Source organism: Tasmannia lanceolata, unplaced genomic scaffold (assembly GCF_043159265.1).
Source record: "Tasmannia lanceolata isolate RefF3 unplaced genomic scaffold, GAP_Taslan_0.1 ptg000019l, whole genome shotgun sequence".
Lineage (NCBI taxonomy): Eukaryota > Viridiplantae > Streptophyta > Magnoliopsida > Canellales > Winteraceae > Tasmannia > Tasmannia lanceolata.
Window position 1 is genome coordinate 20,270,808 of NW_027518696.1, and position 16,149 is coordinate 20,286,956.

Here is a 16,149-nt window from a genome sequence, read left to right on the forward strand (position 1 = left end):
ACATCATCACACAAGTAAAGACTTTGAAGAATAGAAGTTGTCAAAGCAAGGAGCTCGAGTTGATGATCCCACAAGCTAGCCAAGCACTAAAATGGAGATCAGCATATGAAGGCTAAGTAAAGACGCAATCAAGTGAGTGAGTTTTCTATAGTAGAATGTATTTCGTTCTCTCTTGGATTTTTCTTTTGATCAAGGCACATTAAAAAATACCCCAAAGTGTATTCAAATTAGTCCCAAAACCAAGTGGAACAAAGCCCAAGTGACAAAGTAAGCTCGAACATAAAAAGACATAAAATTGGGACTTGCAAGGTGGACCTTAGACCTTAATCTTATTATAACTCGTCCAAATTATTATAAAATATTTTTGAAAATATTGTTATCAGATAGCTATCATTCTTCTCATATCCGTAGAGCATACAGACGAGAAATGAGAGAGATACGGATTTTACAAACCGGCAGTTGAAACTGTAAAAACCAGTTTTTTGCAGACCGGGCGACCGCACCCCTCCCAGTCGACCGGACTACTTAAAAACTAGTTTTAAGTATACAAAACAGCTCACAAGGCGCAGGCGATTGGGGCACTCCATTCGACCATCCCTTTAGTTAGAAACTAGTCGTTGGAGGCTATAACAGCTAGTTTTTTGGGCATTGTTTGTACCATAATGCCCTCCAACGACTAGTTTGAGCTGGGAATCACTATTTATGCATTCTAATGGTTTCAAAACAACACTTAATGGTTTTGCAACCAATCTTACCCTTGTACAAACACTTGCAAACCATTTTTGGATAAAATCTACTCTCTCCTTTTCTTGCCCCTTGATCTAGATGAAATACATGAGAGATTGGATTAGGCTTCACTTGTAACCTTATGTGAGAGAATCAATTGAGGGTAAACTTATAATCAAGCTTAGAAAGAGACTGTATCTTATTCTTCTTCTTGTGAGCTTCATTGTACGGTGGAAAGGGAACCATTCTTAAATCCCTCGGAAGATTTTAAGGGATCAAATTTTTGCCACTATAGAGAGATTGTGGGCGAGTGCTCGGAGACGCGTAGCCATCTTCGTGGGTGAGTGTGGAGGACACAGAGCCATCCTCGATGTACCGAATCTTCATTTAGTGGAATCCCTCAAGGAAACAAAACTTGAGATGAGTATAGTAGGTCTTTGGGTTTAAAGACCGAACAACTATAAAATCCTTGTGTGTGTCTTCTTCTCTCTTGGTACTTATCTCTCTTACTCTCTCTTGTGCATGATGTTATGTTCACTAGAGTGATTAATTAGCATTGAAATCAAATTTGACTTCATACTTTGTTATTTAGGCCATCGAAAATCAATTAGCAAATTAACTAGAGAATTGAGATTATATCATCAATTATAATTAACTAAACCTAATTGATTAAGAAAGATAAAACTAGGGTGAAATTGTAAAGTTTCAAAAGGGTAAATTTTTTCACCCCCCCCCCCCCCCCCCCCCCGCCTCTCGGTTGCCAAACCGGGAATTCAATGTCCCAATGCTTTCTGCTGTGATACCACTTTGTTGAAAATAAAAATTCATAAGAGAAGAATAAAGCTTTTCTTTAGAAAAAACAACACAAGAGAGTGGGCGGTTTCTTATATCTTTTTTTCATACAAAATAAATAACTAAAACATCCTTTATATACATATTGTTACTTGTACGTCTAACAACCACGTTTTTTTCTCTTTTTAACTTGCTTCACATGACTTCAGCTGATAAACATCTCACCCTGTAAAATAGCTGCTTAACTCTAACTCTCAACCCAAAGATAAAAACAAGATAATAACTTCTAGAAGATTAACTCAAAACACAACCGTCAAACACCTAAAACACTTTCACACGAATTCTAAAAAACTAAACTTGGGTGGCCCAAAGAGCGTGGAAATGTAGAGAGTACAAGTGACGGGAATGCTAGAAACAGGGTGGAAATATCATTTCAAAATACTACTTATAGACGGCTACCATGTAGGCTTCCCATGGGTGATTTTTCTTGCTTTATTACTTGTTCCAGATACTGGGCTATGAAGTACGAGTTAGTACTTTCTATTGTCCTCTCTGGTATGATCCACTTCCCCTCGACGTTCCGAACCATCCCCTTGTTGGGGTCCTGCTTCCACTGCGGTGGCACACAATACTCATCTCTCAAGAAATCACCGTCCTTGTTAACTAGAGCAATGTCACGTTTGTTGTCCAAGGAGAACTTGTGTCCCTTTCCATGGTAGCCGTCTATAAGGTGAAGAAGGACCTCCAAATTATGTGAACACACCAGGTCGAATGTCGCTTTTAGGAACGGCGAATTGGTATGATACAACATCAATTCCACCCCCACATAAGCGTAACTCCACTGGAAAGGGTCTGGAAACTTGGGCACGATGTCACGGGCATTGACCACCCTCAAAACCTTCACATTGAGCTCTTTACAGCGTTCTTTAAACCTTAGATTCCCTACTCTGGGTGCACAGAAGGAGAAGACAGTGATGGGGATTTGGCTACCATCAACCACGCTGACTTTCATCTCGGCGAGGTCGTAGACGCTCATCAAAGCGAGGGCGCCTCCGAGACTATGTCCTGTGTGTTAGGAAATAATCCTAACGGTGGATGTGGCTTTTGCAAGATCGATGGTCAAGATCATTTGGTTAGTTAATTGGTTTTGTGAAAAGTCATTAATGAAAAGACTTTATGTGAAAAGGTATGAACGTAAAGAGACGTTTGGGGAGAGGGATGGGCGTGATGAGGAGTCGCATCTCTTCCCACAAACGCTTATAAAAGGGAACTCTTGGGTCCTATTTGCACACAACAAATTCGTTTTTAATCTTTGAGAATCCACGCTTGAAGAAAAAGAAACCGGTTCCCATCACCGACGGTTGTGTAGCGAAGAGAAACTCAGAGAGAAAGAAAAACCCAATTCATGGCTTCCGGTATGTTTTATTTTTCATTTCAATTCAATCCCTATTGTTCTGTAATTTTCTCAATGTTGAATCGCCAAGATCTGTTGCCTCTTACATGTGGTATCAGAGCCACGGTTTTAGCGAGAAAACGGCGAGAAAATTTTATTTTTTTGGGAATTTTTTTTTGACATCGCCGGAAAACGGCATGCCGCCGGAAAACGGTTGCTCCGATCAGTGATTTTTCGGCATGGATGTGAAGTTCGTCGAGAGACGAGTCCAATGCAACAAAAGGTGCCTGAATCCGATGTCAAACGAACCCAGAAATTGAAATTGAAATTTGTTGTTTTTTTTGGGATTTTCTGGAAATTATAACTGCTGTTGGAGAAGATGATGAATAGTGATGGGCCGATGGGCCGCGCAGGCCCGTTAAGGATCCATCAAGGATCCGCGAATTTCTGAAAGGCCCAGTTAACAGATAAGGCCCATAAAACCTGTCTGGGCCCAGCAGACCCAACCCAAACCGGCCCAGGGACAATTTTTTGGCCATTTCTGCCATTTTTTGGGTTTTTGGGTCTGGCTAATATTAGTTCTAAGGGTTTGGAACCCTCCTGAACCCATTTTTGGAGTCAATTTTTTCATTTGAGCACTGTATTATATGGTTACAGTGTAAATTCAACAAAATTTGGTTTTATTTGTTTGATTTTAGTCAAATTTTTTTTTGAGTTTTGGGCCGGGTAAATCCGGATTTAGGGGATTTCCACCCCTCTGAACCCAAATTTGATGTCTGTTTTTCATGGAACTTGAAAACGGGTTTTATGTACACATGTTTGTACACTTTGTTCATTATTTTAGTTGTGAATGAACAAAGAATTGTGATTCCCACTGGGAAACGGAATCGCTTAGGATTAGTGGTTTAAATAAAGAACAGTGTCGCATATAGTGACACATTATGAACTACAAAACCACTTTAAGTTTCGTCTATTTGTCCAAGAGCAATACTCAGCCCAACGGATGACTGTTGTTTTGCACAAATAGGCGGTGTGAGAGGGCTAGGTCTGGATAACTTGATTTGGGGTTACGCTTCTGCCCAACGGTGATGTGTACCTTAAGTATAGAGTTATTTGGCCCTAGTTAGTCTCATGGATGAGAGCCAAATGTGTGTCGTGGCACGGCCCAACGGACGACCCATGATGATACGCTGGTGTCTCCCTAGAAACACATTTATGTGTTTCTGTGATTCTAGGCAATCCAACTGACTTCCCTAAAGATAAATTGACTTAAAAATGGAACCAAATGTGTATCGTGGCATGGCCCAACGGACATCCCACGGTGACACACCGGGTGTTCCATCAAGAGCACACTTATGTATTTTGTGTTTCTGTTTACTTTAGTCATTTATTTTAAAGTTGGATTACATTAAATCGTGGATTTTACTGAATAAACTCCTTTGGTGGATTTAAATGGTGTCTTAGATAGTGAGCAAAATTGTAACTGTCTGTCTTTTTCGTCTACAGCATTGAACCCTAGTTCTATCTCTAGTTATTTGTCCGGGATCGAGGTTTTGAGTGGGACTAATTTCGGAAAATGGAAGGATCATATTCACATAGTCTTAGGGTGTTTGGACCTAGATTATGCACTTAGGAATGACAAACCTGAAGTGCCTTCTAATGAAAGTACTACTGCGGATTTGGCTACCTATGAAAAATGGGAACGGTCAAATCGCATGAGCCTTATGATTATGAAAAGCACGATCTCTACCTCTATCCGAGGAGGCATTCCCGACTCAGAGGAAAATGAGGAATTTACTGCTAGTGAGTACCTACAGGCAGTAGAGGACCAGTTTAAGGGATCGTCTAAGGCTCTTGCCAGTACCCTGATGATGAAGATGATCACTATGAAGTACAATGGTAGTAGTGGTGTGAGAGAGCACATTATGCGAATGAATGACATGCCTCCCAGCTAAAGAAAATGAACATGGAGATCTCTGAGGGTTTCCTTGTTCATTTCATGATGACATCTCTTCCTGCGCAGTTTACTCCATTTAAAATTAATTACAATACGCAGAAAGAGAAGTGGGAAATGAGTGAACTCATAGCCATGTGTGTTCAAGAAGAAGAGAGGTTGAAGACCGAACAACCTGAAAGTGCTCATTACACCACAGAGGGAACATCGAAGGGTCACTTCAAGAAGAAAACCAAAGGAAAGGGCTTTGGGAAAGGCAAGAAGAAGGTAGCAGGTGGTTCAGCTCAGCAGGGCTTGACCGGTGAGGTGAAAAGTCACATTAGGTGCCATTTCTGTAAGAAACTTGGTCACATAAAAAAAGAGTGCTCCAAGTATGAAGAGTGGCTGCATAAGAAAGGTAATAATTCAGTTTTTGTTTGTCATGAATCTTTCCTTGTAGATGCACCTAGAAATACCTGGTGGATAGATACAGGTTCTACTATTCACATCTCGAATTCCTTGCAGGGATTTCAAGAGAGACGGAGAGTCAGGAAAGGGGAGCGAACCATTAAGATGGGAAATGGAGTAGAAGCAGACGTCAAGGCTATTGGCACTTTTCGTCTTGTATTAGATAGTGGCTTCATTATGTATTTGGAAGACACATTTTATGTACCTGCCATGAGCAGAAACCTTATATCTGTATCCAGACTTGATTCCTCAGGATTTGAATTCAAGTTTGGGAATAAAGGTTTTACATTACTCCATGTTTCCAATGTTGTTGGTTCTGGTCCTCTTGTGGGCAATCTATATATGATTAATTTAGATAGCTCGTTTGCACATTCTCTGTTGTCCATGCATGTGAATGAGGAAATCAGTTACCGTGGCAATAAACGGGGTCGAGTTGATGAAAACTCTTCCAGTTTGTGGCATAAGCGTTTAGGCCACATTTCCATTAGTCGTATGGAAAGACTGGTGAAGGATAGAGTTCTTCCTCCTCTTGACTTTTCTGATTTCGGGATTTGTAGGCAGTGTCTTAAGGGTAAACAAACCAAAACTAGTAAGAAGGGCGCCAATAGGAGTACCGGCCTGTTAAAAGTTATTCACACTGATATATGTGGGCCATTTCCTACTCCTGCCCTAAGTGGCGAGAGATATTTCATTACCTTTATCGATGACTTTTCTCGTTTTAGCTACGTCTATCTCATCAAAGAAAAGTCGGAAGCACTGGATACCTTTAAGATCTATAAGGCTGAGATTGAGTTACAACTTGACCGGAAGATTAAGGTTGTGAGGTCCGATAGAGGTGGGGAGTACTATGGCAGATATTCCGATACGGGCCGCAGTCCAGGTGCGTTCGCACTTTACCTACAGGAGAACGGTATTGTCGCTCAGTACACGATGCCAGGTACACCTGAGCAAAATGGTGTTGCTGAGAGACGAAACCGTACTCTTATGGATATGGTGAGGAGCATGATTTGCAATTCACCATTGCCTGAGTCCTTGTGGGGAGAAGCATTGAAAACAGCCGTTCATATCCTAAATCGTGTACCGAGTAAAGCTGTGGCTAAGACCCCTTATGAGTTATGGGCCGGTAAAAAGCCTAAGCTAGGATATTTGCATGTTTGGGGCTGTATGGCTGAAGCCAAAATATATAACCCACAGTTGAGAAAGTTAGATGCTAGGACCATCTCTTGTTACTTCATAGGTTACCCTGAATGGTCTAAGGGTTATAGGTTCTATAGTTCTACTCATAGCACCCGGATTGTAGAGACTAGATACGCTGTATTTTTAGAGGATGGTGATCTCAGTGGGAGTTATGTGCCTAGGTCACTTACTTTTGAGGAGAACCGGATATTTGTTCCAATACCGGTAATCCAAGAAAGAATAGTGTCGATTCCTCCACCTGAGGATATTGATGCACCAGATGGCACATTGGAGGTTTCGCCCCACATTCCTGATGCTCCAGCAACGATTGTCGCTGAGCAATCTGTGCGTAGGTCACAGAGAGAGAGGAGGTCAGCCATCTCTGATGACAATGTTGTCTATCTAAACGAGTGTGACTACGACGGTGAAATGGATGATGATCCACTTTCATTTGGTCAGGCCATAAATAGCGACCGATCAGCTCAGTGGCTTGAAGCCATGAATGATGAGTTGCTCTCGATGGAAAAGAACCGTGTCTGGGAACTCACCGAGTTATCTAAAGGGGTCAAGCCTGTAGGCTGTAAATGGGTCTTCAAGACCAAAAGAGACTCTAAGGGCGGTATTGAAAGATATAAGGCCAGACTAGTCGCTAAGGAGTTCACTCAGAAAGAGGGAATAGACTTCAAAGAGACTTTTTCTCCAGTATCAAGGAAAGACTCGTTGAGGATAGTCATGGCTTTGGTAACTCATTATAACTTAGAGTTACACCAGATGGATGTGAAGACTGCTTTTTTAAATGGTGATCTTCATGAAGATGTCTATATGATTCAGCCTGAAGGTTTTAAGGCTGAGAGCGAAGAACACCTAAGCTGTAGGCTTAAAAAGTCCATTTACGGACTTAAGCAGGCTTCTAGGCAGTGGTATCTAAAATTTCATGAGGTAGTGTCTAGTTTTGGGTTCAAGGAAAATGCTGTAGATCAATGCATATATCTTAAGGTTAGTGGGAGTCGATTCATCATCCTAGTGTTATATGTTGATGATATACTACTTGCCAGTAGTAACCTAGGCATGCTGAAAGAAACAAAACAATTCCTCTCAAGGAATTTTGATATGAAAGATCTTGGTGAAGCTTCCTATGTTATAGGAATAGAGATTCATCGAGATAGGACTCGAGGATTGCTGGGATTGTCTCAGAAGACCTGTAAGCCCAATGGTTTTTACCTTGGCATTCCCATCTTGTTTTGATGATTCCAATACACAAGTGATCATTTATCACTAATGTGTTTGTTTGTCTAAGTTGTAGATCTTGATAAAGTAAGATCAAGGATGCTTGGATTGAAGGCCAAGAAGCCCACATTGGACCACTAATTGGAAGGCCAAAGTCATCAAGCAAGAAGTCATGAAGACTTGAAGACATGAAGAAATTAATATTGAAGACCATTTTTTTGTCTTTTAGAATGTAATTGATCCAAACCTAGATTAGGTTTTGAGAGGCATAATTAAGTTAAATCTCACACACCCTAAATAAACAAGTGATTGTATTTGTGGAGTTCCAACACCTTGGAACCCTCATAGCAATCCCATCTTGGTTGAGAATTGGAAGCCCAAAACAGAATTGAAAATCTGCTCTGCATAGGCTTCTCGGAACTCCGAGAATTCTCGGAACTCCGAGAATTATTCTCGGAACTCCGAGAATTATTCTCGGAACTCCGAGAAATGGTCCAGTAGACTTTTTCCAAATTCTGTGAGGCTTCTCGGAACTCCGAGATTTTTTCTCGGAACTCCGAGAATTATTCTCGGAACTCCGAGAACACTCCAACGGTCTGAAAAAGAGCCGTTTGGAATTTTGCTGGAATTACCGTAATGCCACTGAACGGTCATATTTTGTTTTTCCTATAAATATGGGTGTTCTAAACATACAAACAATCAATCCTAACACTCTTAAACTTCATTTGAATACCCAAGAGTGAATCAAGCTTCAATTGTGCCTCTCATCACCAACTCTAGGATTTGGATCATAGGCTCTCAATTGTACATCTTTTGTAACCCTTGTGAAGGGATCTTTTAGTTCTTTCTTTCATCTTTCAAGATTTGTATTCGGGCGAGTATTCGGAGAAGCGGAGCCCTTTTTCTCCGTGGTGAGGATTGCCACCAAGGTTAAAGCAATTGTAATTGGCACCGATCTTCGCCAAGGTTAAGAAGATCAAATAGTGAAGCCATCAACGGGTTTGGTTGGTGGAGTGGAGTAGGCCTCGAGTTTGAGGACCGAACCACTTTAAATCTCGGGTGCACTCTTTCTATCTCTTTGCTCTTTCATTTGCATTGCACCATTAGATTTAACTTGTATGCTTAAAATATTGTTTTTGATCTCTTAATCGGTTTAAGTTTTTCAAATTGGTAAATTCTAGTTTTCTTAAACAACCGTATTCTCCCTCCTCATAGTTGCCATTTCTAATTCAACTTGGGACCCCCTATATCGGAATTTCACTTGGTATCAGAGCCTTGGCTCTTAAAAGATTTTAAAATTTTTGTAAAAGTTATTTCAAAATCTAACTAGGGAAGATTTTATTTGGCAACTTCTAATTGTGAAATGGCACACCAAATTGGAACCGGACTTCCGGAAGGCCATTCCACAACTAGACCTCCTTTCTTCAATGGGTCAAACTATGGACATTGGAAAACAAGGATGCGCATCTATCTTCTTTCGATAGATGTGGAACTTTGGTACATTGTTGAAAATGGATACAATGTACCTTCCAATCCTTTTGAAGAATGGAATGTGGTAGAGAAAAGGCAAGCTAATTTGAACTACAAAGCAATAAATTCCTTGTTTTGTGCCTTAGCTACCGAGGAGTTTAATAGAGTTGCTCTTTTTGATTCCGCCAAGACTATTTGGGATACCCTTGCAACTACCCATGAGGGAACATCACAAGTCAAGGATTCCAAAATAAACTTGTTAAAGAGCAAGTATGAAATGTTTAGAATGAGTCCAAACGAGAGTATTTCGGAAATGTATACTCGTTTTTCTATTATTTCTAACGAACTAGCTAATCTTGGTAAATCTTATCCTAACGATGAGCTTGTGAGTAAGTTACTTAGGTCTCTTCCTCCCCATTGGGATCCAAAGGTGACCGCGATTCAAGAGTCAAAAAATCTCAAGACGCTAACCATAGAGGAGCTTGTAGGATCTCTCATCACCCATGAGATGCTCCTTACTAGCCGACAAGAGGAAAAGAAGCCAAAGGAGAAGGAGAGGGAATTTAGATCCCTAGCACTCAAGGCTTCCAAGGAAGACTCATCAAGTGAAGCGGATAGTGACGAAGAAGAAGCTTTACGAAGATTCAAGAGCTTGTGGAGAAAGAAGCATAAGAAAGATAAGAGGAAGAAAGAGGAAAGTGATGTTGAAAGAGCCTTAAGATGCTTCAATTGCAAGAAGATTGGACACAAAAGACCGGATTGTCCACTTCTAAAATCAACTTCCTCTAAGTACAAGGGTAAGAAGGATTGGAAGAAGCATAAGGCTCTTGCCGCCGGTTGGGATGCGTTAAGCACATCGGGCAAAAGCTCAAGTGAAGGGGAAGAAAATAAAAAAGATGATCTTTGCTTCATGACAATCACCCATGAAGTTGAGGTAAACTCTAACCCCTCATATTCTTCATCTAGTAGTAAAAGTGATAGTATACCTTATGATGAATTATGTGAAACCTTGCATACCCAAATTTCCAAAAACAAAGTTCTTAAAAAATCCATTTTAAAGTTAGAAAAAGAACTTGAATTTTTGAAAAGTGATTTATCTTCTTCCATATCTCAAGAACAAGTTACACTTGAAAATCATAAACTTGAGATTAATACCCTTAAGGGTAGCTTGGATGAGAAAACTTGCCAACTTTTAAAATTTCAAAATATGGCAAGCTCCTCCAACTCTTATGAAGATGAAAGAAATGAGCTTTTAGTTCAAACATCCCATCTTCATAATGAAAATGAAAGACTTAGATTATGTTTACATGGATTTCTAAATGGAAATAAAATAATTGACATAATCCTAAGTAAAACTAGTCTTAGACCTCAACATGCTTATCATGATAGGACTAGTGTATCTAACCCTCTTGTTAGATGCCATTTTTGTGGAATGAATGGTCATTACCAATTCCAATGTGCATCCAAGAGTAGGGCTAGATGTGGGACCAAGAAATCTTGGGTTCCCAAAACCCCCATATGATGATATTCATATTGTGTAGATTAGGGGTTTTTTGAACTTAAAATTGAATATATTTCATTTGTATGTTTTGTTTGATAACCCCTCTTGTATTGTAAAATTATTTTAACTAGGGGGAGTTAAAATTGAATTTTTCTTTGAAAAAGGGGGAGCTTTAAAATTGTAAATTTTAATCCCTTGTTTTTCTTACCCCTTCTTTTTGTTGATGACAAAGGGGGAGAAGAATCTAGAGTAAAGTCTCTAGTGTAAGAAAAATGTGAAAAGAGTATATGCTTTGATTTGTAAATCTCTTGTGCTTGTCATCATCAAAAAGGGGGAGATTGTAAGCCCAATGGTTTTTACCTTGGCATTCCCATCTTGTTTTGATGATTCCAATACACAAGTGATCATTTATCACTAATGTGTTTGTTTGTCTAAGTTGTAGATCTTGATAAAGTAAGATCAAGGATGCTTGGATTGAAGGCCAAGAAGCCCACATTGGACCACTAATTGGAAGGCCAAAGTCATCAAGCAAGAAGTCATGAAGACTTGAAGACATGAAGAAATTAATATTGAAGACCATTTTTTTGTCTTTTAGAATGTAATTGATCCAAACCTAGATTAGGTTTTTAGAGGCATAATTAAGTTAAATCTCACACACCCTAAATAAACAAGTGATTGTATTTGTGGAGTTCCAACACCTTGGAACCCTCATAGCAATCCCATCTTGGTTGAGAATTGGAAGCCCAAAACAGAATTGAAAATCTGCTCTGCATAGGCTTCTCGGAACTCTGAGAGTTTTTCTCGGAACTCCGAGAATTCTCGGAACTCCAAGAATTATTCTCGGAACTCCGAGAAATGGTCCAGTAGACTTTTTCCAAATTCTGTGAGGCTTCTCGGAACTCCGAGATTTTTTCTCGGAACTCCGAGAACACTCCAACGGTCTGAAAAAGAGCCGTTTGGAATTTTGCTGGAATTACCGTAATGCCACTGAACGGTCATATTTTGTTTTTCCTATAAATATGGGTGTTCTAAACATACAAACAATCAATCCTAACACTCTTAAACTTCATTTGAATACCCAAGAGTGAATCAAGCTTCAATTGTGCCTCTCATCACCAACTCTAGGATTTGGATCATAGGCTCTCAATTGTACATCTTTTGTAACCCTTGTGAAGGGATCTTTTAGTTCTTTCTTTCATCTTTCAAGATTTGTATTCGGGCGAGTATTCGGAGAAGCGGAGCCCTTTTTCTCCGTGGTGAGGATTGCCACCAAGGTTAAAGCAATTGTAATTGGCACCGATCTTCGCCAAGGTTAAGAAGATCAAATAGTGAAGCCATCAACGGGTTTGGTTGGTGGAGTGGAGTAGGCCTCGAGTTTGAGGACCGAACCACTTTAAATCTCGGGTGCACTCTTTCTATCTCTTTGCTCTTTCATTTGCATTGCACCATTAGATTTAACTTGTATGCTTAAAATATTGTTTTTGATCTCTTAATCGGTTTAAGTTTTTCAAATTGGTAAATTCTAGTTTTCTTAAACAACCGTATTCTCCCTCCTCATAGTTGCCATTTCTAATTCAACTTGGGACCCCCTATATCGGAATTTCAAGACCTATATAGAAAAAGTCCTTAAGAGATTCAGCATGGAGAAGTGCTCCCCTAGTCTTGCCCCTATAGTTAAGGGTGATGTATTCAGTCAGTTACAATGTCCCAGGAACGCACTGGAACGGGATGAGATGAGACATATTCCTTATGCTTCCGCTGTTGGTAGTCTCATGTATGCTCAGGTTTGTACCCGTCCAGATATTTCATTTGCAGTTGGCATGCTTGGTAGATACCAAAGTGACCCAGGTCTGGATCACTGGAAGGCAGCCAAAAAGGTTATGCGTTACCTGCGAGGGACTTCAGATTACATGCTCACATTTAGGAGATCGGATAGCCTTGAGGTGATTGGCTATTCTGATTCCGACTTCGCTGGTTGTCGGGACACCCATCGGTCCACTTCTGGTTATATTTTTATGCTTTCAGGAGGACCTATTTCTTGGAGAAGCGTCAAGCAGAGAATGACGGCTTCATCCACTATGGAGGCAGAGTTTATTTCATGTTCGGAGGCTTCGGCTCATGCCTTATGGCTGCGAAATTTTCTTTCAGGGCTTAATTTGATTGATTCTATTGAGAGGCCGCTGAAACTTCTCTGTGATAATTCCGCTGCGGTTTTCTTTTCCAAGAACAACAAGTCTGGAGACGGCTCGAAGCATATAGATCTAAAGTATCTTGTTCTGAGGGAAAGAGTTCAGAATCAGCATGTATCTGTGGAATACATAAGCACCGCACTTATGTTGGCGGATCCCTTCACTAAAGGCTTGTCACCAAAGCTCTTCAGAGAGCATGTAGCACGCATGGGATTGGTTGACACTTTTGATAGCCTATGATAGTGGGAGTCCGCATTTGGTATTGAGATACACTATTGTGATCACGTTATAATTTATGATTCTGATATATATGATTATTTTCTACCGCTCCATTTCGTGCACATTTTGTAAATGGATTGTTAATAAGAGGTAGAATGTGTCTGTATGACTGTTTTGGACCATGTTTACATCTTATGCATGTATGCTTTTACATTCCTATTAGTAAGAATTACTAATAATATAATCATGGGGTAGGCTATTGGGTAGAGTTGGTGACCCAATGGTTACATGGTTTATTGTTGGTAGTTTTTGCTAAACGGAATGTTGGTTTATTATCTAACTAATTTAAAGTTATATTCCTTATGTTTGGCTCAAAGATCTTGCTAGCCAAGTGGGAGAATGTTAGGAAATAATCCTAACGGTGGATGTGGCTTTTGCAAGATCGATGGTCAAGATCATTTGGTTAGTTAATTGGTTTTGTGAAAAGTCATTAATGAAAAGACTTTATGTGAAAAGGTATGAACGTAAAGAGACGTTTGGGGAGAGGGATGGGCGTGATGAGGAGTCGCATCTCTTCCCACAAACGCTTATAAAAGGGAACTCTTGGGTCCTATTTGCACACAACAAATTCGTTTTTAATCTTTGAGAATCCACGCTTGAAGAAAAAGAAACCGGTTCCCATCACCGACGGTTGTGTAGCGAAGAGAAACTCAGAGAGAAAGAAAAACCCAATTCATGGCTTCCGGTATGTTTTATTTTTCATTTCAATTCAATCCCTATTGTTCTGTAATTTTCTCAATGTTGAATCGCCAAGATCTGTTGCCTCTTACACTGTGATGGTAATGCTCAGTTCCTCGCCTTTATATCTATCCACCAACCGTTTGATCTCGGCCAAAACCTGTTCCCGAGCAGAGAAGGAGCAGAAATTGCAGTCTTTTTCTTTATCAGTGTACAGATCAAAGAACCCAGCTAGCATCTTCACCTCAGGGTCCCGGCCAAAGTTGGGAGAAACGACACTTGTTTTGAGGTTATGGATCCATTCCACATGGGTAACAGTTCCTCTCCAGGCCACAACTATGTCACGTCTTCCTAATCGCTTTATCTCATTTGGGTCTTTTAACACTGCAACATAACCCATCCAGTTGGCGTGTTTACTCCATACGTCGCTGATATTCGATTTCTGAAAGAACTTTGCGAGGTTTATATTGGAGGTTGCGTAGAGGTATCGGCATAGTTCGTAGCCTTGGTCGGCCATATCGAGCTTCTCGAAGAATTGGGGGCCTTCATATTTGCATGACCCGCAATATTTGGAACGTGGGTCTTTGTCAAAAGCGTCGTAGCAGCACTGAGAGAACTCTCCGTAGCGAATGATTTCGCTGCGGAGGTGAGAATTCATGGGGTCTAAGAGTCCTTTCCAGTTGTTGGACCCTTGAATTTCCCTCCATTTTTCTTGGAGGCTCTTCTCATCCTTAGTTCGATTTTCTGACGTTGAGACAACAGATGCCATCTTTGATGGTTTCAGGTTTGTTTGTAAGTTGGAGACTCCTGTTTGGGTTTTGGGGTGATTTAAAGGAGAAGGCACACATTATCCGAACTAGTTGAGTAAGACGTGTGTGGTTGTGAACGAATAATCCTGATATGTGTGTTGGCTGACAATACTGACATTTTCACACCGTACGCATTACTTTTCGTCTGGTCTCAAGTAACGTGTAAAACGTGTTGTGTGTTAATGTTCAAGGACGATGGTTGTTGTGTGTTAGTGTGCAAGGACGATGCTTGTTGGGTCTGTTTCTATCCTGCTTTAATGTCCTGACCAGTGTACGCTACTTACCTCCATAGAATTATCCGGAGGGCTCTTGGATTTTAGTATACTAGTAGTCATGTGTGGTTGTGAACGAATAATCCTGATATGTGTGTTGCCTGACAATACAGACATTTTCACACGCTACGCATTACTTTTCCTCTGGTCCCAAGTAACGTGTAAAACGTGTTGTGTGTTGATGTGCAAGGACGATGGTTGTTGTGTGTTAGTGTGCAAGGACGATGCTTGTTGGGTCTGTTTCAATTCTGCTTTAATGTCCTGACCAGTATACACCACTCACCTCCATAGAACTATTCGGAGGGCTCTTGGATTTTAATATACTAGTAGTCATATGTGGTTGTGAACGAATAATCCTGTTATGTGTGTTGCCTGACAATACAGACATTTTCACACGGTACGCATTACTTTTCCTCTGGTCCCAAGTAACGTGTAAAACATGTTGTGTGTTAATGCGCAAGGACGATGGTTGTTGTGTGTTAGTGTGCAAGGACGATGCTTATTGGGTCTGTTTCTATTCTGCTTTAATGTCTTGACCAGTGTACACCAGTCACCTCCATAGAATTATCCGGAGGGCTCTTGGATTTTAATATACTAGTAGTCATGTGTGGTTATGAACGAGTAATCCTGATATGTGTGTTGCCTGACAATACAGACATTTTCACACACTACTAATTTCTTTTCCTCTGGTCCCAAGTAACGTGTAAAACGTGTTGTGTGTTAATGTGCAAGGACGATGGTTGTTGTGTGTTAGTGTGCAAGGACGATGCTTGTTGGGTCTGTTTCTATTCTGCTTTAATGTCCTGACCAGTGTACACCACTCACCTCCATAGAATTATCCGGAGGGCTCTTGGATTTTAATATACTAGTAGTCATGGGATGTGGAAACGTTAGTAAGAGGTTTCTACGTCGGAACCTTATTATCACCGTTGGATCTTGATGGAAACCTTTTTCCATTTCTTAACAAGTGGCTGGATCAAGGTGGGTTTCACGTCCGGTTGATTTTATTGTATTGAATGGATTTTGTTTTAATTGATGAGCATCACATGGGTGTCTTTGGTAATATCTCGAGACGGGGGGAAAGCTAATCAAAAGTGATGTAAGCTTATCCTTGGGTTTCGAGGTTGAAGATGATCGAGAGGTTGGGGGAGATTTCCCTCTGGGGTCTGTGTCACGCCCCGACCTCGCTGTGTAGATATTGTCCGGTTCTGGGTTTTCCACCCTCCCCGGTTTTGT

The 16,149-nt window shown here is 40.6% G+C and overlaps 1 protein-coding gene across 1 annotated transcript; it reads right to left on the reverse strand.

The window, feature by feature from the left end:
- Positions 1-1,599: 1,599 nt before the first annotated feature.
- LOC143853473 (phospholipase A1-Igamma3, chloroplastic-like) lies at positions 1,600-14,722 on the reverse strand. The gene is made up of 3 exons (XM_077363258.1): positions 13,927-14,722; position 11,852; positions 1,600-2,583 (listed from the first exon to the last, which is right to left on the reverse strand). The coding sequence occupies exons 1-3, from the start codon at positions 14,599-14,601 to the stop codon at positions 1,964-1,966; spliced, it is 1,296 nt and encodes a 431-aa protein (XP_077219373.1). The 5' UTR covers positions 14,602-14,722; the 3' UTR covers positions 1,600-1,963.
- Between the last annotated feature and the right edge of the window lie 1,427 nt (positions 14,723-16,149).